Below are 26,775 nucleotides of genomic sequence, written 5' to 3' on the forward strand. Positions count from 1 at the left end.
CTCTTTCTCAGTATAATAATATGAAGCGTCATGTAACACTAGTTTGGGGAAGAGCTGGCTGTGTTGCGTCGAAATGTTTTGCTTAAGCCTGTAATGTGTTCCCCTTACGTGTGTGTTAATGTGTGTGTGTGTGTGTGTGTGTGTGTGTGTGTGTTCCAGGATTTCATAACCGCTGCTCTTTTGTTTTTTCTGTTCCGTAATTTGATCCTGCAGTCTGTTTTTCCTTGTTTTGCTGCGTTTTTTGTGTTTATATTCGTTTTTTGTGTTGTGTTGTTCTTTCTTTGTGTTTTTGTGTTGCTATGAATTAGTGTTATATATGTTATGTTATGAGAGAAAGGGAAAGATGAATAAAACAGAGAAAGGTGAATAAAATGGAGAGAGAAAATGATGACTAAGATGAGAAAGACAGAGAAAAATGATTAAAATGTTTGTTTATGTGGTTGTGTTTGTGTTTGTGTGTTTGTGTTTTAAGGTCAAGTGTTGCAGAGGTCTTATAGGGAAAGGTAGAGCTAGGTGTGTTTGTATGTATGTTTGTGTTAAGACAGGTGTGATTAAGGTGCTAGGAGACTTTAATTACAGGTGTTAAGATGTTAGGGACAGGTATGGATGGACAGGTGGGTTAAAATAGGTATCCCAGGTGTAAGGAAACGAGACAGATGTGCAATTTAAAGGTCTGGGAAGCAGGTATGAGGACAGGTGTTTGGGGACATACGTATAGACAGGTGTGTTATATATAGACAGGTGTGTTTAGGTAGATATATCAGGTGTGAAGGAGTAATGCGTTTGTTTGTGTGCATGTTTGTGTGTTAAGACAGGTGTGCATAGTGTTTGGAGAATTTAATTACAGGTGTTAGGGACAGGTATAGGTGTTATGGACAGGTATACATGGACAGGTGTGTTAATATTGGTATCCCAGGTGTAAGGAGAAGGCAGATGTGGGATTTAAATGTCCAGAAAGCAGGTATGAGGACAGGTGTTTGGGGACATATGTATAGACAGGTGTGGTAAGGTAGATATATCAGGTGTGAAGGAGTAATCAAATAAATTAATAACAAAAAATAACAAAAAAAAAATAGGAAGAAATCATCAGTGTGGGTACAGGTGTTCTAGGGTGGGGGGTGGGGTGTCATTCTACCTGTGGGTCATCAGCTGCACACCTGTTAATTAATTAGGGCTTGTAAATGCAAAATTCATAAAAAAAGGAAGAAATCATCAGTGTGCGTACAGGTGTTTCAGGGGTGGGGTCATGCTACCCGTGAATTAGGGTCATTAGCTGTACCTGTTAATTAATTAGGGCTCGTAAAGGCAGGTGTTAGGTGTAGTAGTGTGTTATTTACCCTTACATATCACCACCATCACCACCATCATCACCACCACTATCATAATCACCATCACTACCTCCACTATATATTACTTTTTCCATAATCAGTATCAATCATCACCATCACCACCACCACCATCACCACGACTATCATAATCACCATCACTACCTCCACTATATATTACTTTTCCATAATCAATATCAATCATCACCATCACCACCACCATCACCACCACCACTATCATAATCACCATCACCACCACTGTTACTTTTCCATAATCAATATCAATCATCACCATCACCACCACCATCACCACCACCACTATCACCATCACCACTATCATAATCACCATCACTACCACCACTGTTACTTTTCCATAATCAATATCAATCATCACCATCACCACCACCATCATCACCACCACTATCATAATCACCAAAATCACCTCCACTGTTACTTTTTCCATAATCACTCACTATCATTCATCACCATCACCACCACCATCACCACCACCACCACCACCACCACTATAATTTCCATATATAATTGACTCTTACACTAATTGCTATCATTATATATAGGTACTTCTTGTTTTCTGGTAGTATAGAAGTTTTTGTCTATATATTTTTGAGGTGTTTGTATATAGTTATTGCGTTTGTTATTTTATTGTTTTTATTTTTGGATTTTGTTTTGTGGTAATGTTTTTTTTTTATAGTTTCTTTTCGTTGTGTTTGTTGTGAGTTTTTTTTTTGTTTTCTTTCTTTCCATTTCTTATATTCTTTTTTTTGTTCTTGATTATTCCTCTTCCTTTCTTCCTTTCTTCTTTTGTTTATATTTTTGTTCTGATCTTTTCTGATTCTCCCCCTTTTCCCTTTTTTTATTGTGTTCATTTTTTGCTCTTTATTAATTTTTTTACTTCCTCCTTTTCCCTTTCCTCCCTTTTTCCTTCCCTTTTTTTTTCTTCATATTTAGTTCATGATTTTTTTCTTTTAGTGTTTTTTCTTCTTTTTTTTTATTTTTTTTTGTTATTGATTTCTTTCTATAGCGTTCTCCTCTGTGTTTTTTTTGTTCTTAATTATTTTTCTATATTATTTTCCTCTCCAGTGGTTCGGTTAATGGCCTCACGTATTGTCCATTATTATTGCTCTTTTTTATCTTATTTTTTTCTGTGGTGGACCGCTTATCACACCCATCTAAATAAGTGGCTACGTGTCTCTTTTTGCACACTTGTCACGGCTACATACTTTATATCTTGACAAGGCTATTATATTTTTTTTTGTCGTCGTCGTGTGTGTGTGTGTGTGTGTGTGTGTGTGTGTGTGTGTGTGTGTGTGTGTGTGTGTGTGTGTGTGTGTGTGTGTGCGTGAGGGACAAAGAAACGCGTAAATACTAGGAGAGTTCTGTGTATTGTTGACCAAATGCACACACACACACACACACACACACACACACACACACACACACACACACACACACACACACACACACACACACACGGGCTAGACGCTCACATTTTTATAACTTATCTTTAACAATCATCATCACTATCATCATTATCATCATCATCAGGTTAAAAGCACAATCTATCCTTATCTCTTAACAGCACTTACTCAATTAGTCTTTCATTAATTCTCCTTTTCATTCTCCTTTTCATTCTTCGCTTTGTTAGTCCATTAACCTAATATCTCTTTCTCTTATTCAGATAGTCTTTCATTCATTCTAGTATTCATTCTCTTTTGTTAACTCCTTCCACTTCCTTTCTATCAGTTGTCATGTCTCTTCCTATCCTCTTCTCTTAGCTGCAAAAAGTCTACGGAAATCTATAGCCGTGTTTCATTTACTTTCTTGAGGCACTTGTCAGAAACCTACGGAAGTCTCCAGCCATGTTTCGTTATCTCTCCTCTGGGTCATTCCTGCTTCTCTTAAACTCTTTCCTGCTCTCTTCTTCCTACTATTACTATGACGCTTTCCTCTGCTTATTCTTCATCTCTCCCGTAATTAATCACTCCTCAGTCCTGTCATGTTATCTCAGTTCGCTTTTCGCTCTTGTAATTCATATACCTGTTATTATCCACTTCTGTCTTCCGTGATTCTCTTATTAAAACTCACTCCTGTCATGCTATCTCAATTTGCATTCCTCTCTCCGTACCTCATTTCACATTTTTTTCCCTCACTTCCTCATTCCTGTCATGTAATCTCAGTTTGCTTTCCTATATTGTAATTCATATGCCTGTAATTATCCACTTCTGTCGTCCGTGATTCTCTTATTAAAACTTACTCCTGTCATGCCATCTCAATTTGCATTCCTCTCTCTGGATCTCATTTCACATTTTTTTCCCTCACTTCCTCATTCCTGTCATGTAATCTCAGTTTGCTTTCCTATATTGTAATTCATATGCCTGTTATTATCCGCTTCATCCTTCTGTGATTCTCTTATTAAAACTCACTCCTGTCATGCCATCTCAATTTGCATTCCTCTCTCTGTACCTCATTCAACAGTTTTCTCCCTTACTTCCTCAGTCCTCTTGGCGCCACGTGACCCTGCAGTTGCGACGCCAGAACCAAACGCCTCAATCATCATCATCATCCTCATTCCTCGCCTTTTCGTTCCTTCACATATATATCTTAACCATGGACCTATTAACTGGCCATACCGTCTCACTCTTGACCTTTTCTTTCAGGACCAAACACCCCAATAGTCATCATCTTCATTCCTCGCCTTTTCGTTCCGTCACATATATACCTTAACCATTTTTTTTATATCAGAGGACACGGCTCAAGGGCAATAAAAAGAGTACAAAAAAAAAAGCCCGCTACTCGCCGCTCCTATATTCCTATCAACTGGCCATACCGTCACACTCTTGACCTTTTCTCTCCTCATATACAATCAGGCAAAAATTAACACCTAGAAGGGTTGATTCCAGGATTGTTTTTAGAGGTATTCACAACTTTCACTCCCTTTCACTCTCGACAGTCACCCACTCACTCTACCTACTTCTACCTGCCTTCTCTTATCACACCTGTCCCCTCCCTTCCCGACAGGCCAAAGGTGCACTACAGGTATTGGTTCATGTGCCTTTGTGTCAGTGCTGAGGCTCCTTAACTAACGGTGTGGGTAATACTAGTAATAATAATAGTAATGATTATAGTAATGATTGTACTTAGTCTATGGCTGCTCTACATTTCTACATAGGTGCGGCTGAGAGAGAGAGAGAGAGAGAGAGAGAGAGAGAGAGAGAGAGAGAGAGAGAGAGAGAGAGAGAGAGAGAGAGAGAGAGAGAGAGAGCACAGTTCATAATCAAGCTTGTACTTCTTTTTCTTTAATGCAACAGTCGTCTCCACTTTTGTTTGCTTCACTGATTGTTTTGTTCCGGAGTGTTTTTTTCTATTATTTTTTTTGTTAGTTCATTCAAAGTGATTTGTTTCCGTTGGTTTTGTTAATTTACCGTTTTATGTAACATGGCTGCCCTGACTGGTTATTGTTGTTGTTGTTGTTGTTGTTGTTGTTGTTGTTGTGTGGGTGAGGGCCTGGCGGGTCAGGAGTCTTGTGGCGAGGGTAGTCTGCAGGGGGCAGCGTGTGTCTGGGTGTGTGCCGCGTCAGGGGCCGCGGGTTGGTCCAGGTGTTGTGTCGCGGAGACGACCGTGTGGGTGTGGCGTGTGTGTACTGCTCAGGGGCGCCGCCGAAGCCTTGGGCCTCACACGCCTTCGTTGGGATACGCCCGGCCGCCGCGCGTGGGGTGCCGAGGGCGCCGCCACTAGTGCTCCAGGCTCCGCTCCAGCAGGATGATCTCCGTCACGCCGTCGTACATCTCCTCCAGCGCCTCGATCTCCGTCAGGCCGAGGCGGCGGCGGTTGGAGATGTCGAAGACGGAGTCCTCGGCCTCGGAGTGCTCGCCTGAGGTGCCGCGGACCTGCAGGTGGTATTGGGCGGCGGCGTCCTCCAGGCGGCGGCGGTCGCGGCCCAGCTCGGGCAGGCGGACGTGGACGGAGGCACGGATGGCGGTGCCCAGGTTGGTGGGGCAGAAGTTGAGGAAGCCGAGGCGCGGTGACACGGAGAAGTGGAGGCGCGCTGACAGGGCGGCGAGGGCGCGCATGAAGCGGCCGTAGACGCGGCCCAGGTCACCGCCGTCCTCAATGGAGATGATGCGCAGGTGGTCCTCCTCGTTGACCCACACCGCCAGCGTGCGCTCTGGGTTGAGGAAGATGCCGCGGCCCTCGGGCCAGAAGCGGCACGCGCCCGCCGCCTCCAGGAAGCGGTCACCCTGCTTGAACAGCAGGTGGGCGTCCAGCAGTTCCTGCTGCTGCTGTGGTGAGAGGCTGCCCAGCGGGTAGTAGGTGCCGGCCAGGTCGCCCTCCAGGTACTCGAGGGCCCGCTCGGCGTCCTGCTCCAGCTCCACGTAGTGCTCCAGCGTCATGAGCGGGTTGAGCGGGTAGGCCTCCAGGGAGCGGGCGCAGCGCACCCTGGTGGACACCACGTAGGGGCCCCACTCGTTGAGGTCCCCGAGGGCGTCGGGCGAGCCCATGTTGATGCCGGGGTGCATCTCGCCCGGCGCCAGGCCGTGGTACTCCTCGATGACGGGCTCGAAGAGGTCCCTGAAGAGCGTGTAGGCCTCGGCGTCGGGCGCGTAGAGGCCCACGCCGGAGTCCAGGTTGGCCACGCCGGACTGGATGACGTCGAGCAGCGAGGCGCCGGCGGTGGTGGTGCGGTGCTTGAGGCGCTGGAACACCTTGGGCGTGAGGTGCTTCTTGAGCAGCGAGCGGCTCTGGGCGGCGCGCAGCCTGGCGTAGGCGTGCTCCAGCGCCTCGAGCTCTGGCCCCGCCAGCCGCTCCATTCCCTCCTCCTCCCCCCCGTAGTAACTGAGGGCTGTCGGCCAGACGGTCAGGGGGGGCGGGGCGGGGCTGGGCGCTTCATGCATCAACACCTAGTGTGACGACAACAGTGAGGTGCTGCAGTGGGCGGCTCCCCACCACGGGTCACGTGAGGGTGCCTCGCGCCCCCGCCGCCTCGCCCTCCGCCAGGTGCCGGGGGGCGGGGTGAGGGGACGCGACCCGGCCACCACGTGACGGGGCGCCGTGGCGCGGGGGAAGGTGAAGTGACAGGACACTGAGACAGGAAGGCTAAATGGATGACAGACAGACAGACAGACAAATAAACAGCACGTGAGGTGAAGGTGTAATGGTGTGCACGTGTGTATGTATGTACAAACACGTAACACGCCGACACACAGGTACACACACACACAGGTAGAGTTAAGAGTAGGCCAGGTGACACAGCCGCTGCGCCACTCATATTATATAATTAACTGAGGTGCTGAGCGGCCGCAGCGTGACAGAGACAGACAGACAGACAGACAGACACACAGACAGCCGCGTGCTGAAGGGACATAACACTCAGCAGAGAATGTTTACTCCGTGATCTTGTTCAATGACTACCCTCCCCCCCCTCACCACCACCACCACCACCACCATCACCATACCCTCACCATCATCACCACCAGCACCACCACCACCTCCACCACCACCTCCACCACCACCACCACCACCACCATACCCTCACCATCATCACCACCACCACCACCACCACCACCATACTCTCACCACCACCACCACCACCATACCCTCACCATCACCACCATCACCTCCCTCCAAATGTCATTACTATTTCACATCATCAAAATTGGTCAAAGCGGATAAAGCAAATAGTAAAACAACACGAAGAATAGTATTAATAGTAATGTATAATACTTGGATATAATAACACACACTTAAGTTACTACTACTACACTCATACTTACTACTACTACTACTACTACAACTCGGTGTGTATGTATGTATTTGTGTATGTATGTATACCTATGTATGAATGTATGTATGTGTGTGTATGTACGTAACTATATTATTCTGTAACGTTACTCAGGTACACACACACACACACACACACACACACACACACACACACACACACACACTCAAACACACACAAACACAAACACACACTGACTGGTCCAAGAATCCACCAATTTATAAAGAAACAACAAACAAAACCAACAAACAGGTAACAAACACTAATTAGCCCCCACCTGTCTACCTTGGACCAATCAGCAGGTGAATGAGACTTAAGGTAAAAAAGTAATTAAGGTAAAAATGAAGGTTAAAAAAAAACATCAAGGTCTTTCTACTTACCCTCGCTGCCCATTGTATAAGGTCGCCCTCTGCTGTCTCCTCCTCCTCCTCCTCCTCCTCCTCCTTCTGCGCCTCCGTCAGCAAGCCCCTCCGACAGTTGCCCCTTCAGTGTGTCTTCCGAGAGCAGGTCAGGGTCGCCTAGGTAGTCTTCAGGTGTGTAGCCGTCCTGCAGGTGTGGACGGATGAGACTCAGGTGTGTTAAGGGATGGTTTGGTATGTGTTTGTGGAGGGGGTTGGGAGGGAAGGTGTGTGTGTGTGTGTGTGTGTGTGTGTGTGTTTTGTATCTATCGTGTATTTATTAGGTCAAAGTGTTCATAGATAGGCGGATAGACAGACAGATAAACAAAAACAAACAGACAGAGACACACACACACACACACACACACACACACACATATAAATACATACATACAGAGATAGACGGACAGTTATAGAAAGACAGACAGACAGAAAGAACCACAGACAGAAAGAGAGAGAAAAAGACGGATGATAGAACAAAGACATTCATATCCATCCATCCATCCATTCATCCATACATCCATACACACACACACACACACACACACACACACACACACACACACACACACACACACACACAGACACACAACCACACTCACGTCGTCAGGAGCGGAGGTGTCAGCGCCCGCCTCCCTCAGCGCGAAGTACAGCGGGCCTTGTTAGGGAGGGAAGGGGGTAGGGAAGGAAGGAAGTAAAGTTAATAGGTAGGTCATTATCATCATCATCATCATTATTTTTGTCATCATTTTAATCCAATGTATGACAACGACCTTTGCTAATGTCCTCCACCTCTGTCTCTTGTTACTAAATCTGTACTCACTAAATCTATACTCAAGTTTGGTAAGAGTAGTATACATTGCATGTGTGTGTGTCTGTGTGTGTGTGTGTGTGTGTGTGTGTGTGTGTGTGTCTAACTATGCGTACAAATTCGAAACTGCGTACCAATTGGTGAACATCTTAGCCTACCTGTGTTACCTGTGCTCGTCGTTCTCACCTGTGTGCTCGTGCAGGACGGCCTTGTGCAGGATGTTGGAGCGGTTGCGGTCCGTGAAGGTGGCTTTCTTGCGGGAGTCCAGCAGCCCCATGACCCGCCTGGTGTCGCCCGCCTCAGCCGCGGCGTGGAGCTCCTTGAGGCTCTCCTGCGGTGGCGTTGTTGTTGTTGTTGGTGGTGGTGGTGGTGGTGGTGGCGGTGGTGTTGTTGGTGGTGGAGGTGTTGTTGTTGTTGTTGGTGGTGGTGGTGGTGGAGGTGTTTTTGTTGTTGTTGGTGGTGTTGGTGGAGGTGGTGGTGTTGTTGTTGTTGGTGTTGGTGGTGTTGTTGTTGGTGGTGGTGGTGGAGGTGGTGGTGGTGGTGGTGTTGTTGGTGGTGGTGGAGGTGTTGTTGTTGTTGTTGTTGTTGTTGGTGGTGGTGGTGGTGGAGGTGTTGTTGTTGTTGTTGTAGATGTTTTGTTGTTGTTGTTGTTGGTGGTGGTGGTGGAGGAAGAGGAAAGGGTAATGTTATATTGGGTGCTCCGTCTTCTTTTCTTCATTTAATCAATTCATTTCTATTCCATTCATTCATTCACTCATTCATTCGTTTGTGCTTTGTTATCGAATTTGTTTCTTTCCTTTCTCTTACCTTATTTTTTTCATTAATTTTTTCTTTCGTCTTTCTTCCTTCCCTCCTTCCTGCTTTCTTTATCTCATTTGCTTCTTCCTTTTCTCTTACCTTACTTTTTCATTTATTTTCTTTCGTCTTTCTTCTTTCTTTCTTGCTTTCTCCCCTTTCCGTTTTTCCCTTCCACTTACGCAATGCACCCCCTCTCCCCCACACTTACAAACTACAACCCCCCTTATAAAAAAAATCATAAACACGCATCAAAACACTAACATCAACAAACAAAACAAACAACTCACCATCTGTCCCGGAATCTGCTGCAGGAACTCATTCACCTCATCATTCTTCGACTTCCTGCCCTTCAGCTTATCGCCTTGACCTCCCAAAACCAGGGCCGTCAGGAGACTATAATCGTCATCCTCCTCAGCAGCCTTTATCGCCCTCGCCACCTCCTCATCGCCATCATCATCACCACCAGCATCTTCAGCATCTTCATTTCTCCCTCTGGACTGAGATCGAGATGGCCCCCTGGATGCTGCTGCTCCTGCTAGTGCTGCGCCTCCTGCTGCCACTGCTGCCCCGCCTACTACTGCCTCTCCGCGTGATTTTCGTCGTTTGTTTTTGGCGGCTTCGCGGACGCTCTCTCGGTAGTCTTCTGGTGTGTTGCCGTCCTGTGTGGTGGTGGTGGTGGTGGTGGTGGAGAGAGATGTGTTATTAGCGGGAGTGTGTTGGGATATGGGTGAGGAATAGGAGGAGGAGGAGGAGGAGGAGGAAGGAGCAATAATGAGAAGAAAAGGAGGGAAAGGAAATGGAATGTGAAAAGGAAGGAGAAAGAGGAGCAGAGAAGAAGAGGAATGAATAGAAGAGAAGGTAGGAGGAGGGAAAGGAGAGAAGGAGCGTGAAGAGAAAGAGGAGGAAGAAGAGGAACAGCGAAGAAGAGGAATGAATAGAAGAGGAGAATGTAGGAGGGAAAGGAGGAGAAGGAGTGTGAAGAGAAAGAGGAGGAGGAAGAAGAGGAATGAATAGAAGAGGAGAAGGTAGGGAAGGGAAAGGAGGAGAAGGAATATGAAGAGAAAGAGATGGAAGAAGAGGAACAGTGAAGAAGAGGAGAACGTAGGAGGAGGGAAAGGAGGAGGAGGAATGTGAAGAGAAAGAGGAGGAGGAAGAAGAGGAATGAATAGAAGAGGAGAAGGTAGGGAAGGGAAAGGAGGAGAAGGAATATGAAGAGAAAGAGATGGAAGAAGAGGAACAGTGAAGAAGAGGCGAACGGAGGAGGAGGAGTGTGAAGAGAAAGAGGAGGAGGAAGAAGAGGGATGAATAGAAGAGGAGAAGGTAGGGAAGGGAAAGGAGGAGAAGGAATATGAAGAGAAAGAGATGGAAGAAGAGGAACAGTGAAGAAGAGGAGAACGTAGGAGGAGGGAAAGGAGGAGGAGGAATGTGATGAGAAAGAGGAAGAAGAAGAGGAGGAGGTAGAAGGTAAAAAAAACAAAAAAAACAATTAGATTCATCATTCAAAACACTCGTAATAATCATCATCATCATCATCATCATCATCATCATCATCAACACATACATAGGCCCCCCCCTCCCCTCCCCCCCACCAGGCCCCTATCCCCCACTCACCTGGTCCTCCTGCGCCGCGCTCGCCCCCTCCCGCACCAGCATTTCATACGTGCCCCGCGCCCCCGGCTGCGTGGACAGGCCGGCGTAGTGAAGGGGCGTCTTGCCGTTCTGAGAGGGCGGGGGGAGAAAGTGGACATTGGGTTAGTTATAGTAGTAGTAGTAGTAGTAGTAGTAGTAGTAGGAGGAGGAGGAGGAGGAGGAGCTTCCGATATGGGTGTCAACGTTTTTTTTTTTCTCGTTCCTTCACACTAAACGTTTCTGACCTCCAACACACTCACCAAACGTTTCTTATTCCATTTACACACTTAAACCATCCTCTTCCTCCTTCCCCTTCCTTTCTTTACAGACTTAACCTCTCCTAACTCTACCTCTCCGGACTCTCCCTCTCTTTCATACCTAACCCTCACTTAATCTAACATAACCTAATCTAATCTTACCTCTTCTATTCAAACCTAACCTCACCTAACTTAATTTCACCTCACATCACTTGACCTGACCTAACCCATCCTAACCTTACCTAACCTAACCTAACCTTACCTAATCTCACGTGGTCTTATCTAATCTGTTTTCTTTATGGGAGCAGTACTTAAGGGTCTTTTTTTTTTATATTTTTCATTTGTTTTGCCTTTGAGCTGCTTCCTTCACTAAAAAAACCCTCACCTCACTTAACCTAACCTAACCTAACCTAACCTAACCTAACCTAACCTAACCTAACCTAACCATACCTAACCTAACTTATCCTAACCTAACCTAACCTAACCTAACCTAACCTAACCTAACCTAACCATACCTAACCTAACCTAACCTAACCTAACCTAACCTAACCTAACCTAACCTAACCATACCTAACCTAACCTAACCTAACCATACCTAACCTAACCTAACCATACCTAACCTCACCTGGTCTTGAATGTGAAGCGCAGGTGGGTACAAGTTGAGTAGGTGCTTGCAGGTCTGGGTACTGGAGGCGGCGGCGGCCATGTGTAGGGGCAGGGCTCCATCCACGCCCCGGGACAGCGCCAGGCGGGGGTTGTCCTTGGTCAGTCTCTTGAGGGCGTGAGTGTCCCCCTTACCCGCCGCCTCGTGAACCCCGTCAATCTTTTCCTGAAGGGGGAGAGGTGGTGGTGATGATGGTGGTGGTAGAAAAGGAGGAAGATTGGTAGAAAGGAAGGAAAGGGAAGGATGAAGGAAAGGGAGGGAATGGGAGGAAAGAAGGAGGGAGGGAGGAGGATTGGTAAAAAGGAAGGAAGGAAAGGACAAGGAAGGGAAGGGAGGGAAGAAAAGGGAAGGAAAGGAAAGGAAAGGGAAGGAAAGAGAAGGGGGAAGAATAAGGAAGGAAAGGAAAGGACAGGGAAAGAAGGGGAGGAAAGGGAAGGAAAAGGAAGGGAAGGGAAAGGACGGAAAAGGGAAGGGAAAGAAAGGGAAGGAAAGGAAAGGACAGGGAAAGAAGGGGAGGAAAGGTAAGTTAAAGGAAGGGAAGGGAAAGGACGGAAAAGGGAAGGGAAAGAAAGGGAAGGAAAGGAAAGTGAAAAGAAGGGAAAAGAAAGGACGGGAATGAGATGGGATGGGATAGGATGAGAAGGGAAGGCAAAGGAAGAAAAGGGAAGGGAAGCGAAGTGAAGGGTATGAGTGGAGATGGACACACACACACACACACACACACACACACACACACACACACACACACACACACACACACACACACACACACACACACACACTTCCTGGTATTGTCGATATGAGGGAAGGAGAATGAATGAGTCAGGGAAGGAAGGAAGGAAGGAAAGATAGATAGATAGATAGATAGATAGATAGATAGATAGATAGATAGATATAAAGAAAAAAAGGGAGGGAGAGAAGGAGGTAGAAAAACAAGTTGCGTAATGAATAAGCGAAGGAAGGGAGGGGAGAGAGAAAAAGAGGAGGAGGAGGAAGAGGAGGAAGAGGAGGAGAAGGAAGAGAGAAAAAAAAATATAAAGAGGAAGTTAAGTACAAAGTAAACTGGAGGGAAGGAAAGCAATTAAGAGGAGGAGGAGGAGGAGGAGGAGGAAGAGGAGGAGGAGGAAGAGGAAGAAGATCAATGAGGAGGGAGAATAAAAGTGAGGGAGCAGTGATTTATAGTCTCTCTCTCTCTCTCTCTCTCTCTCTCTCTCTCTCTCTCTCTCTCTCTCTCTCTCTCTCTCTCTCTCTCTCTCGTGCTTTGTATTGTGACGTAATAGCACATGGCGGAAGTAATTTAGAGAGGAGAAGGAGGAGGAGGAGGAGGAGGAGGAGGAGGAGGAGGAGGACAGAAATTCTAAGTAAATAGACACCATATATGATTAATGACTATGGCCTTCCTTCCTTCCTTCCTTCCTTCCTTTTTTCCTTCCTTCCTTCTTTCTCTTCTTTTCTTCATTTTTTCTTTCCATTGCATGTCTTCCCTTCCTTAACTTTTCCTCTTATTTTTTCCTTTCTCTTTTTCTTTCTCTTTCTTTCCTCCTCCCTTTCTTCCATCATTCTTTCCTTCCCTTTTTCCTTTCTTTCTTTCTTTCTTTCTTTCTCCCTTAAAAAATATCCTTCCTTTCATCTTTCCTCCTTTTCTCTACATTTTCAAACATCCTATGACATCCTTAACATCCTTTGCCATCCTTAAACATCCCATACTATTCCTAGTCATCCTTTAGCTTCCAACATCCTATACTATCCTTCAGCATCCTTCACCATCTTCTACCAGTCCTCAACATCCTTCTTAAGAATCCTTCACTATTATACAACATCCTTGAGTATCCTTCACCATTCTGTACCATCTTTCAACATCGTACAACAACAAGAGCAACATCTCAGCATCCTTCAATATCCTTCAGTATCCTTCAGCATCCTACAACACAACAGCAACAACATCTCAGCATCCTTCAACATCCTACAACACAACAGCAACAACATCTCAGCATCCTTCAACATCCTACAACACATCAACAACATCTCCCAGCATCCTTCAATATCCTTCAACATCCTACACATCTTACTCACCATATACATCGGGACTCTCTTGAGGAACCTGCGGGTGTCCTCGTTCCACGCCGCCTTTCCTTTGAGGTCATTCCCGCGGCCCGACAGCACCAGGTCCTCCAAGGTCATCAGGTCACCCTCACGCACGCTCAGGTCAATCTCCTCATTGGTGGCGTCCCGCAGGTCACGTAAGTTCAATGATTCCCCCTGGAGAGGTCAAAGATGGGGGGGTGAGGGAAGGGATGGGAAGAGAATGGAAGGGAAGGGATGGGAGAGGATAGGAAGGAAAGGAAAGGAAAGGAAAGGAAAGGGAAGGGAAGGGATGGTAAGGGAAGGGAAGGGATGAGAGAGGATAGGAAGGAAAGGAAAGGGAAGGGAAGGGAAGGGAGAGAATAGGAAGGAAAGGAAAGGAAGGGAAAGGAAGGAAAGAGAAGGGAAGGGAAGGGAAGGGATGGGAAGGGAAGGGAGAGGATAGGAAGGAAAGGAAAGGAAGGGAAGGGAAGGAAAGGGAAGGGAAGGGAAGGGAAGGGAAGGGATGGGAGAGGATAGGAATAGGAAGGAAAGGAAAGGAAAGGAAAGGAAATGAAGGGAAGGGAAGGGGTATGGAGGGAAGGAGAGAAAGGAGAGAAAGAGTGGAGGAAAGGAGGTCAGTATTGAAGGGAAGATAGGGGAGGAAGGGATATGATTAATTGGAGGAGGAGGAAGAGGAGGAGGAAGAGGAGGAGGAGGAGGAGGAGGAGAATTAAGTAGAAAGGTGAATGAGAAGAGTATGATAAATGGGAAAAGGGAGGTAAATAGGAGGAGGAAGAGGAGGAGGAGGAGGAGGAGGAGGAGGAGGAGGAGGAGGAGGAGGAGGAGGAGGAGGAGGAGGAGGAGGTAAAATGCGTATGGGACATGAAAAAAAGAAAAAAAAAGAAAAGGAGGAATGAGAGAAAACAAAAAAAAGTAGGAAAAAAGAAAAGAAAAGGAAAGGAAAGGAAGGATATCACAGAGGTCCTACACACCCACCTTGCCGTATCCTTTGGTCTTGTCGCGTCCTTGGCCCTTCTTGAGGTCACCCAGAGAGTTCCTTCGACTGGGGTTCCTTGACCTGACCCCGGGAAGAGAAGTTAGTTTGTTTGTTTGTTGGTTACTCTGTCTTTCGTTATCTATGTGTTCTTTTTCATCTATTTCTATTTACATTTATTTATCTATCTGTTTTTCTTCCTTTTTTTCCTTTTTCCTCCGGTTCTCATTCCCTTAATTTTCTTTTCTTTTTCTGCATTTTTTCCTCCCTTTCTCTTTCTCTCCTTCATTTTCTCTCTTCTCTTCTCCTTCTTCCTTCCTCAATTTCTCTATTTCCATTTTTCTCTCTCCATTCTTTTTCTCCATCTCTTTTCTTCCTCTTTTCTCCTTCCCTTTTTCCCTCCAATCTTTTTCCTCCATCTCTTTTTTCCCCCATTCTTTTCTTTCTCCCTTTCCTTTTCCTTTTTTCTTTCTCTTCCATTCCTTCTATTTCTCCCTTCCTTCCTCTCTCTTTCCTGTACCATTCCTCCTATCCTTTACCATCCCTCACCATCCTTCGGTATCCTTAAGTATCCTTCATCCTATACTGTCCTTTAATATACTTCAGTTTATCCTTCCCTCTCTCTCACACCTGTTCCCACCTGTCCCCATCTGTTCCCACCTGTCCCCCCCTGTTCCCACCTGTCCCCCCTTACCTGTAGTTCCTGGAGGGTGCGCGGGAAGGTTGATTTGACGGGGCTCTGGAGGCGCCCGGGGGGATGTCCAGGGTGGGACCGCCTGACCTCGGGGCTGACGGGGACTCGTGGATTAACGAGAGGTCAAGGTCACTGGGCTTGAACCGGTAGTGCTCGGCTGTCTTGCGGTGCTGCGGAGGGAAGGAGGAGGAGGAGGGGGATGGAAAGAGGAGGAGGATGGGTAGGAGGGAAGGAAAGCAAAGGGAAGAGTGGAAGGAGGATGGGAATGAAGGGGAATTAGGAGGGAAGGAGGAAAATGGGTAGGAAGGGGGAGGGAGAGAGGAAGATGGGAAGGAAGAAAAGGGAAGGTGGAAGATGGGTAGGAAGGAAGGAAGGGAAAGAGTAAAGAAGGTAGGGGAAGGGAAGTAGGAAGAAAATGAAGAAATTCGAAGAAAGGAAAGAAGGGGGGAGGAAAGGAGGAGGATTGGTAGGAAGGAAGAAAGAAAAGAAGGAGAGAAGGAAGGAAAAGATGATTGATAGGAAGGAAGGACATGAGGAGGGTCGGAAAGGAGAAAACATAATTTAAAGATCTATTTCATAACATAACATTTCATAGCATATTCATAACATCCTGACCTTTCCTTTCCACATACAAATACTCTTTCTCTTCTCTTCCCTACCCTATCCTTTCCTTTCCTTTCCCTTTTCCTTTCCTTCTCTTCTCTTCCCTACCCTACCCTCTCCTTTCCTTCCCTTTCCCTTCCCTTCCCTACCCTACCCTACCCTCTCCTTTCCTTCCCTTTTCTTCCCTTTCCCCTCTCATCCCTTCCCTTCCTATCCTATCCTTTCCTTTCCCTTCTGTCCCTCATTTTCCTATTTCCCACCTAATCTAACCTTTTCTGACCTTCCCTTTCACACCCTCTCTTCCTTACCTTATCCACGTGTTGGGGGTCAGCGCCGTTTCGTAGCAACAGACTGAAGACTTCCCCTCCGTCCTTGGCCACGGCGGAGTAGAAGAGCGGTGTGCGGCCTTCCTTGTCTTGGCCGAACACCGTGGACTGATTTCTCTGTATTATCCAGTTCACCACCTCCATGTTGCCCAGCGCCGCCGCCTGTGTGTGGGAGGGAGAGGATGGTTGGGTAGTGGTGGTGTTGGTGGTGGTGATGGTGGTGGTGGTATACTCGACTCGACTTGAACCGTAATGCAGAAAAATACGTAAATAGGAAAATGAGGGATAGAAGGGAAAGGAAAGGAGAGGATAGGAAGGGAAGGGATGAGAGGGGAAAGGGAAGAAAAGGGAAGGAAAGGAGAGGGTAGGGTAGGGTAGGGTAGGGAAGGGAAGGGAAGGGAAAGGAAAGGGAAGGAGAGGGTAGGGTAGGGAAGAGAAGAGAAAGAAAGGAAAGGAAGAAAAGAATATAATAGGAAAGGAAGGGAAGGAAAGTATGGGAAGGGAAAGAAAAAAGAAAGGAGAGGAAAGGAAGGGAAAGAAAAAAAGGAAAGGAATGGAAGGGAAGGGAAGGGATAACAAGGAAAGGAAAGAAAATAACAGGAAATAGAATGGAAGGGAAGGAAAGATTCAAACACTCATAAACTCTTAAAACACGTCATCAAACCCCATACAAACACCCTAAACACAGGATCCAACACCACACAAACAACCGTAGAGGACCCAACACTCTATAAACACCTAAAGAGATCCAGAATTCCCTATTAACACAAATAATAGGATCGAATACCTTATGAAGAGGGTTGAGTCCTTTCTGATCCTTTGCCACGAGGATCTCCGGCTGCTCCACCTTCGCGTCCAGGGTCTCCAGGTCATCGTTGAGAGCGGCCTGGTGAACCTCCTTGATCTTGGTCTGAAGGAGGAGGAGGAGGAGGAGGAGGAAGGAAGGGAAGAAGAGAATTAATCAGTTTTTTTTTGTGATTTTTTTTCTTCATATTAATAATTTTTTTCTTATTTGTTTATGTTTATTTTTGTCTGGTTTTGTCGCTCCCTTATTCACTCTCTCACTCACTCACTCACTCACTCACTCACTCACTCATTCATACCTGTCTTCCTCCCTCCCTCCTTCCTCTACTTTTCCTACTTCCTTCTTCTTTTACTTCTCTATTTCTCTTTCTTCTCTTAAATTTCCCTTCCTCTCTCTCTCTCTCTCTCTCTCTCTCTCTCTCTCTCTCTCTCTCTCTCTCTCTCTCTCTCTCTCTCTCTCTCTCTCTCTCTCTCTCTCTCTCTCTCTCTCTCTCTCTCTCTCTCTCTCTATCTCTCTCTCTCTCTCTCTCTCTCTCTCTCTCTCTCTCTCTCTCTCTCTCTCTCTCTCTCTCTCTCTCTCTCTCTCTCTCTCTCTCTCTCTCTCTCTCTCTCTCTCTCTCTCTCACATCATTTCCTCTCCTTCCCTTCTCTCCTTCCCCTTACGTTCTTATGTTCTACCTTCATTCTTACACTCCTTCACTCCTATCCCTTCCTTTCTCATTCACCCCTTCCCTTCATCTCTCCTGCACCCCTTCCCCTTTCAACATTCCCCTTTAACCCTTCATTCCCTTTAACCCGCATCCCCTTTCACACCTTCTCCTCTCACCCCTAAAAAACCCCACCCCCCCTTTACTGCCTCACCTTCCCCCTTCAACATACCCCTTTAACCCTGCATCCCCTTTCACACCACCTCCACCCTCCTCTCACCCCTCAAACCCCCCCCCTTTACTTACCATCAGTCGGGGCACGAGATTCAGGAACTGTCTCACTCTCGGGTGGTTCGATGTCTCCTGCAGCAGGCGGTTCCCCTCGCCTTCCCAAACGATCTGTTCCAGCTTAGCGAGATCCTGGTCGTGTATCCAGATTCTGATGTTCGCTCCTGTGATGTTCATGCCTAGGGGGGGGGGGTAAAGGGGGAAGGGGGGAGGGGGAAGAGAAGGGGAGAGGAGAGAAATATAGACCAGTTTGGGAGGAAGAAATAGAAAGAGGAGAAGGAAAAGGGTTGAGAAGGAGGAGGGAAAAGGGAGAGATAGAGTAGGGAGATGTGGGAGAGGGAGAGGAAGGGGGAGAAGGGGAGATAAAGGGAGAGATATACAGTTTGGGAGGAAGAAATGGAGAGAGGAAAAGGAAAAAGGGTTGAGAAGGAGGAGGGAAAAGGGAGAGATAGAGTAGGGAGATGAGAGAGAGAGGGAGAGGAAGAATGGGAAGGGTGGAGGAAGGGAGAGAGGTGGATGAAGAGGAAGATGTGGAAGAGAGAATCGAGGAGGAGGAGGAGTAGTGAGTGGAAGAGAGGTGGAGGAAGAAAAGTTGTGGTTAGTGAAAGAAGAGAGAGAGAAGAGGAGGAGGAGGAGGAGGAGGAGGAGGAGGAGGAGGAGGAGGAGGAAGAAGAAGAAGAAGAAGAAGAAATATGGATTAGCAAAATGTGGTACACTCAATATGTTCACACACACACACACACGCACACACACACACACACACACACACACACACACACACACACACACACACACACACACACACACACACACACACGCCATACCTCACCTGTACACGTTAATTAATCGCAGCACCTCACCTGTCCGCCCTTCCTCTCGACCCTTCCCCTTCTTCCCATCCTCTCCCCTTTCCCCTCTTCTTCCCCTTATCATCTCCCTCTTTACTGCACTTTGCCGTCTCTCTCTCTCCTCTCCTCTGATCATTAGCCATTCGTCATCCCTTTTCTCTCTCTCCCATTTTCTCTCCTTTCTTTTTCTCTTTTTTTTTTCTCCTATTTTTCATTTTTATTCCATTTTTTTCCCTTTCCCTTTTTCTACTTCTTTCAAATTGGTCTCTATCTCTTCTTTTCTCTCCCTTTTTATCCCTTTTATTCCCCTTTATCCTTCTCTTCTTTTCTTCTTTCTCCTTCTTCCTTTTCCTCTGTCTTCAATTCATTTTTATTCCCTTTTCCCCTTTCCCTCTCCTCCCTTTCTCTCCCCTTCACTTCTCTTCATTCCTCTTTATTCCTCCCTTCCTTTTCTTCTCTTCTCTTCCTTTTCCTCCTCCTTCCTTTCTCAACCCTTCATTTTATTCAATTTTCCCCTTTCGCTTTTTCTACTTCTTCTAAATTGGTCTCTCTCTCCCCTTCTCTTCCCCTTCATTCCCTTTTCTTCCTTTCTCTTCCTCCTTCTCTTCTCTACCCTTCATTTTTTCCCTTCTCCCCTTTCTGTAACTCTCCCTGTCTCTTCCCTTTCTTCCCCTTCATTCCCCTATCTCTTCTTCCTCTCCCCTTCATTCCCTTTTAATCCCCCTTCTTTTCCCTCTCCTCCCCTTCTCAACCTTACATTTTATCCCCCTTCCCTTTTCCCTTTTCTATAACTCCCCTTCCTTCCCCTTCCTTCTCCCTTCAATCCCCTTTTCTTCCTTCTCCTCCCCTCCTCAACCTTTCATTTTATCCTCCTTCCCTTTTCCCTTTTCTATAACTCCCCTTTCTTCCCCTTCCTTCCCCCTTTCAATCCCCTTCCTTCCCCCTTTCAATCCCCTTCCTCCTCTTTCAATCCCCTTCCTTCCCCTTTCAATCCCCTGTCTTTCCCTTTCAATCTCCTTTCCCCTCCTTACCTTCCCGTTTAGGTGGGGTCGAAATCTTGCCCATGGGTGATATCCTTTTCGGGGGAGTCCTACGCTTGCCCTTCGATCCTCCGCTGCTCTTCTTGCTCGATCCTACGCCTAGCTTCCTCAGACTCCTAATGTCCTCGGGGTTTGACATGTAGTGCTCAGGTGTGTTGCCGAACTCGTCCTCTACCTGGGATGTCATTAAGGAAAGGTATGTTGATGAGGGGGGGATGATGGTAGGTGTGTGTGTGTGTGTGGTGGGGTGTGTGGGTTTGGGGTTGGGGGTGAGGGGGATGGTGTGTGGGATTAGTTGAGGTGGTGTGTGTGGGAGTGATGGTAGGTGTGTGTGTGTGGTGGGGTGTGTGGGTTTGGGGTTGGGGGTGAGGGGGATGGTGTGTGGGATTGGTTGAGGTGGTGTGTGTGTGTATGTGTGTGTGTGTGGGGGGGGGGGGGTTGTGGGACCTGTCGATTGTGGGTTATGGGAGGGAAGAGGTGGAAGAAGGAGTGGGTTATGGGAGGGAAGAGGTGGAAGAAGGAGTGGGTTATGGGAGGGAAGAGGTGGAAGAAGGAGTGGGTTATGGGAGGGAAGAGGTGGAAGAAGGAGTGGGTTATGGGAGGGAAGAGGTGGAAGAAGGAGTGGGTTATGGGAGGGAAGAGGTGGAAGAAGGAGTCAAGAAAAAAAGAAAAGAAAAAAGAAAAGGAAAGAAAGAAAAAGAAGAACTATAGGCTGTGTGTTTCTACCTGTTTGTTTTTCTACCTGTGTTTGTGTTTTGAATAATAATAATAATAAGTTTAGTAATAATAATAATAATAAGAGAATGAGAAGAAAATATAGAAAGAAGGAAGGATAAGAATTATTAAAACGAATGAGGAGAAAGAATTAGAATAAGAGAAGAAGAAGAAGAAGAAAAATAAGAATAAGGAAAAACAAGAATATGAATCAAAAGAAAGATTAAGAAAGAAGAATCAAATGAGAAGAAGAAAAAGAAGAAGAAAAGAGGAATAAGAATAGAAGAATAGAAATAAAGAGAAGAAAAAAAGAATAACACTAATACGAAGAAGAGGAAATAACAACAACAACAACAAAAAAAAGGGATTCAGTGAAGTTCATTATGAGTGTATGTAAGTGTATGTGCGTTAGTGTGTGTGTTTGTAAGAATAGAAGAATAGAAATAAAGAGAAGAAAAAAAAAGAAGAAAACTAATACCAAGAAGAAATAACAACAACAACAACAAAAAAGGGATTCAGTGAAGTTCTTTATGTGTGTATGTTAGTGTATGTGCGTTAGTGTGTGTGTGTGTGTGTGTGTGTGTGTGTGTGTGTGTGTGTGTGTGTGTGTGTGTGTGTGTGTGTGTCCAGGTGTGTGTGCTTACCTGCGCATCTCCCACGGCCTCAATTAGCGTTTTGTACATCTCGTCAGGTGACTTGCTGGCGGCGCAGTAGTGGACGGGGGTGCGGCCCTTCTGTATGGGGGGAGAAAGGGGGGTGGAGGGGTTAAGTGGAGGGGCGTATATTAGAAGTAGTAGTAGTAGTAGTAGTAGTAGTAGTAGTAGTAGTAGTTGTAGGAGGAGGAGGAGGAGGAGGAGGAGGAGGAGGAGGGGAAACCATCAAGCCTCATTATTCATAGACGAACGAATGAATATATAAATGAAGTAAAAAGAAAAAAAAAAAGAAAATATAAACGCAATTATTGTCATAGCAACCAACAAGAACAACAACAACAACAATGACAACTATAAATAACATTCTAACAATCTAGGTCGGCGGGTCACACACACACACACACACACACACACACACACACACACACACACACACACACATACACACATACATACATACATAATATAGTACAATTGAAGGTCACCTCGCAATCAATGGCCCTGCCGATAATTTTTTTTTTCTCTCTCTCTCTCTCTCTCTCTCTCTCTCTCTCTCTCTCTCTCTCTCTCTCTCTCTCTCTCTCTCTCTCTCTCTCTCTCTCTCTCTCTCTCTCTCTCTCTCTCTCTCTCTCTCTCTCTCTCTCTCTCTCTCTCTCTTTCCTTCTTTTCTCCTTTCTTTTCTTCCTCCTTTTCTTTTCCTCCTCTTTCCTTCTCTTATTTTCTTCTCTTCTTCCTTTCATTCCTTTCTCCTCTTCCTCTCCTTCTCCTTTTCCTGTCCTTCCTCTTTTTATCCTTTATTCCTAGTTATTCCTTTTGTTATTCCTGTTTGTCTTGTTCTCGTTCTTCTTCCTCTTTTTCTTCTTCTTCTTCTTCCTCTTCTTCTCATAACCATTCTTTATTATTACTATTACTACCATTATTCTTTTACCTATTCCATATATTTCTTTTTCTTCTAACTATAAACTCCAGAATAAGTCTCGTGTGAGGGGTTCCAATCCTTCTTCGACCCCCTTATAGACGATCCGATTCTGTTTTGTTTTGTTTCCTTCCCTCAGAGTCAGATCCCTTCTTATTTATGTCCTCCGTTTTCTGTTGCGGGAGATTTATCGCAGTATCGCCTCAAATATATCCTCCCTGAATCCTTTTATGAGCCTGATCCTTTTGCATGGCGTATTTAACCTCCCTCTCTCCCTCTCTCCCTCCCTTCCCTCCCTTTCTTCCTTCCCTTTCTCTCTCCTTCCCTTATTCCTTTGTTTCCTTCCTCTCTTTTTATTCTTCTTTTCCTTTTTCTCATTCTTTCTCCCTTCCTCCCTCTCTCTCTCTTTCCTTCCTCTGTTCCTTCTTTCCTTCCTTTTTTTCCCTTTTTTTTCCTTCTCTCCCTTCTTCTCTTTCTTTCATTCTCTCCTTTTCTTCTTTTCTTCATCTTTAGTTTCTTCTCCATTTCTGTTCTTTCTTTCCACATTGTTTTCTTCCTTCTTTCTTATCCCATTTCTTTTCCTGTGTCCTTCTCTTTCTTGCTTCCCCTTCTTCACCCATTTCTCCTTTGTTCTTTCTCTCCCTTTTTCGTTATTCATTTACTATTCTCTTTCATCCCTCATTGTGTTCTTTATTTTTCTCTCCCATCTTCCCTCTCTTCTCCTTTATCTCCCCTCTCCTTTTCCTTCCCTTCGTCCCTCATCTCGTCCCATTTCTTCCATCTCCATGTCTTTCTTTTTCTTCTCCTATGTAGTTTTGGCGTGAGTAATGTTCGCGTGTCTGAGGCGGCGTAAAGCTATCGAACCACCAGTCATTCAGTCAGTCAGTCAGCCAGTCAGTCAGCCAGCCAGTCAGTCAGTCAGTCAGTCAGTCAGTCATCCTCCATTCAGTCAGTCAGTCAGCCAGCCAGTCAGCTATCCTGCGGGACCCCTGACTGGCTGGCTATTCACGTGGACCAGGACGGATAGGATTAACAGCTGATCCTGCCTCGTGCGTCCTGCCCAAGGCTCGCTGGCACGTGTGTGACCTTGATTTTTCTGTCAATGAAAATTTACTATCTTGCCTGAACATTATTTTTAATCATGTCATTTATCAACACTAATCACAGCGAAGTCCTGTTTATATATATATATCATGACGTGACGTAATTATTGCACATATCAACACGAATTATCATATTGTCCTGTTTTTCAAGCGTTCGGGTCATTTGTTTTGTATTTATTTATTTTATTTTCAATCGCGTGTACTATTTCTTTTTACACATAATTACCGTCAAACTAATTACATAGGTATAGTGAGACGACGTGACACAACAACGTATTACCTTCATCAACACTAACTCCTCACATGGTCCTGTTTTGTACGTGTCCAGACTTGTTAACTTATATTTCTCTTTTTTTCATACGCTGTACTATTTCTTCATCAATTCCTCTCGCCAAGTTTCACAATCACTACGTCTATCATCACTCTATTCAGGAGCAGTAAGTAGCGGGCTTTTTTTCATTATTGTTTCCTTTTTTTGTGCCCCCTTGAGCTGTCTCCTCTGCTGTAAAAAAAAAAAAAATATCACATGGTCCTGTTTTTTTCTACGAGTCCGGTGTATTTGCTATTTCCTCGGCAATGGGTATCTGGGCACCTCTCCTCCCGAAATTAACCCCTCTTTCGGCCACCTCCTTGGATTCTTTATAGGAGCGGGCTTTTTTTTATATTAGTGTTTCTTTTTTTGTGTGTGTGTGTGCCCTTGAGCTGTCTCCTCTGCTGTAAAAAAAAAAAAAAAAAAAAAAAAAAATCAAATGGTCCTATTTTTTCTATGAGTCCGGATCCATTGTATTTGCTATTTCCTCGGCAATTGTATGTCTTTTCCTCCATCGTAATTACCCTCGCCACGTGACATGATTATTAAATTTATCAACGCGTATCGCCACCTGTTACTTAGTCCGCGCGTCACGTCTCCCGCTCAAGGACATTTACCATCACACAATGTATTTATTTATTTTATTTTGTGTGTAGTATTACTGTGCGTGTGAGTATTGTTTTTTTAATCATTGCTCCACTTAGTTATCGTTTTCTCGTGTATTAGTTCATTTGGTTTATTTCTCTTTCTTTATATTTATTTTCTTATATTTTGTTCTATCTTATTAATACTGTATTTTTCTTTGTATGTGTTATGTTATGTTGGTTATTTTTTTCTTTATTCCTTCTTCGTTATTTTTAGCTCATTTGGTTTCTTTCTTTCTCTTTCTTTATATTTCTCTTCTTATTTTTTGTTCTATCTTATTAATACCGTATTTTTCTTCGTGTGTATGTTATGTTATGTTGGTTAATTTTTTCTGTATTTCTTCTTTTTTGTTTTTGTTTTGTTTCATCATAATTGTTTTTCGTGTATCTGTTTTGTAGATTTATATTTCTCTTTATTTTTCTCTTTTTCTTTCATATTTTTCTCATCTATTTATAATGTGCATCTCTTTTTCTCTATTTCTCTTTTTTTTTCATTGTATCTATTTTTTATGTGGATTTCTTGTTTCGTCTATGTTTTTTGCCATTTTTTCACTTTTTTTCTTCCATCATGATAGTTTTTCTCGTACATATTTACCAAGTGGATCTTCCCCATACTTCTTTCCGCCTTGTCTTCATACTCGTCTTTCATACCTACTCTTTTCACATATATATTGTTCGCTTTTTATCTCCTTTTCGTCCTTGGGCTTCCTCCTTTGGTACACATAAAAAGATACAAATATATACCACGCTAATGACACGTTCTTGAGTATTTCATTTATTATTTATTATATTAGGTGCGTAAGTTTCGAGGAAGAGGAGGAGGAGGAGGAGGAGGAATACATAGGAATACATAGGAAGAACAGACACCAGAAGACCTATCGGTCTATGGCGAGGGTGTCTGTTTACTACCGCTTCTACTAGTAATCGAAGAAGAGGAGGAGGAAGTGGAAGAGGAGGAGGAGGAAGTAAGAAAAAGCTTGCATGCAAAATATGTGATAAATTTGAGAGAGAGAGAGAGAGAGAGAGAGAGAGAGAGAATAGCTACCTACGTTTCGAGGTCAAAGATTCATCACCAAACTTATATTCTCTCTCTCTCTCTCTCTCTCTCTCTCTCTCTCTCTCTCTCTCGTGATGGTATTTTTAGACTCAGGTGGACAAAGATTTTTATGGTTGATACATTTTATTTATGACCACCACCACCACCACCTTCATCTCCATTGTTTATTTCGTCTAGTCACGTGGTCTGTCTGTGTGTGTGTGTGTGTGTGTGTGTGTGTGTGTTGGTCTCTCTGTCTTCCGTGTCTGTGTTACTCTGTGGAATGTCCCGCTTTTTGCATGTATTCAGAATTTTCATATATTCTTGCATTGGTCTCTTTGTTATTCTTGTTTTAGCCATAAGAAAATGTAGGTACCAAAGGAGGGAACCCAAGGACGAGAGAGAGAGAAAAAAGCGAACTATGTATTGTGAAAGGAATAAATATGAAAGACGAATATGAAGACCAAAAGGAAAAAAGATATGAAAAAGTCTACTGAGCAAACTATATGAGAAAAAAATATTATGATAGGAAATGAGAGCTAGCAATTCAGTCTGGTTCATCCTTATAAATACACTTTTTCTATATAATTCCTGTTTTAGATATAAGAAAATAGCTGGTTCATCCTTAAATATATATATTTTTTCTATATAATTCTTGTTTTAGATATAAGAAAATGGCCTAGGAAAGGAGAACTATCAATACAGTCTTTGGTTCATTCTTATAAATACACTTTTTTCTGTATGATTCCTGTTTTATATATAAGAAAATAGCTTAGGAAAAAAATAGCCTTACCCTAGGAAAGAAAATAGCCTAGGAAATAAAATAGCCTAGGGAATAAAAAAGCCTAAGGAATAAAAAAGCCTAGGGAAGAAAATAGCCTAGGGAATAAAATAGCCTAGGGAATAAAATAGCCTAGGTAAGAAAATAGCCCAGGGAAGAAAATAGCCTAGGGAATAAAATAGCCTAGGTAAGAAAATAGCCCAGGGAAGAAAATAGCCTAGGGAATAAAATAGCCTAGGTAAGAAAATAGCCCAGGGAAGAAAATAGCCTAGGGCAGAAAATAGCCTAGGGCAGAAAATAGCCTAGGAAAGTAGATCTATTAACACAGTTTTTAGCTCTTCCTCCTCTTCTTGTGAGCGTAATTATATATATACCTCCGCACACGCGAATATGAATCAATGAATATCAGATCACGTGAAAGCGGATTTCAAAGCGATGTTATGAAAGAGGGAAGGATCGATTTTGTCAGTTCCAGTAACATCAGTGAGTCGTACCTTGCTTCATATGAACTTTCTGGTAGCTAGCTTATTGTTATTATTACTATTATTATAACCCTCTTCTATTCCCCCTTTTCCTCTTTCTCCTCCTCTTCCCTTTCTTCTTATATCCTATTATTATACTATTATTA

The 26,775-nt window shown here is 44.6% G+C and overlaps 1 protein-coding gene across 1 annotated transcript in view; it reads right to left on the minus strand.

Moving 5' to 3' along the window:
- Positions 1 to 2,443: 2,443 nt before the first annotated feature.
- Positions 2,444 to 26,775, minus strand: part of LOC127005275 (uncharacterized) — a 51,186-nt gene continuing 26,854 nt past the window's right edge. Inside the window, exons 6-21 of the mRNA XM_050874069.1 lie at positions 21,349 to 21,438; positions 19,982 to 20,165; positions 18,121 to 18,281; positions 17,151 to 17,273; positions 16,346 to 16,525; positions 15,435 to 15,604; positions 14,743 to 14,824; positions 13,756 to 13,941; positions 11,644 to 11,847; positions 10,744 to 10,851; positions 9,420 to 9,791; positions 8,521 to 8,665; positions 8,126 to 8,181; positions 7,506 to 7,671; positions 7,403 to 7,410; positions 2,444 to 6,244 (exon numbers count right to left, since the gene is read on the minus strand). Coding sequence (XP_050730026.1) covers positions 5,078 to 6,244; positions 7,403 to 7,410; positions 7,506 to 7,671; positions 8,126 to 8,181; positions 8,521 to 8,665; positions 9,420 to 9,791; positions 10,744 to 10,851; positions 11,644 to 11,847; positions 13,756 to 13,941; positions 14,743 to 14,824; positions 15,435 to 15,604; positions 16,346 to 16,525; positions 17,151 to 17,273; positions 18,121 to 18,281; positions 19,982 to 20,165; positions 21,349 to 21,438 — 3,402 coding nt within the window. The 3' untranslated portion in view covers positions 2,444 to 5,077. The remainder of the gene's footprint in view (positions 6,245 to 7,402; positions 7,411 to 7,505; positions 7,672 to 8,125; positions 8,182 to 8,520; positions 8,666 to 9,419; positions 9,792 to 10,743; positions 10,852 to 11,643; positions 11,848 to 13,755; positions 13,942 to 14,742; positions 14,825 to 15,434; positions 15,605 to 16,345; positions 16,526 to 17,150; positions 17,274 to 18,120; positions 18,282 to 19,981; positions 20,166 to 21,348; positions 21,439 to 26,775) is intronic.

The sequence above is a fragment of the Eriocheir sinensis genome, chromosome 29 (genome assembly GCF_024679095.1).
Source record: "Eriocheir sinensis breed Jianghai 21 chromosome 29, ASM2467909v1, whole genome shotgun sequence".
Lineage (NCBI taxonomy): Eukaryota > Metazoa > Arthropoda > Malacostraca > Decapoda > Varunidae > Eriocheir > Eriocheir sinensis.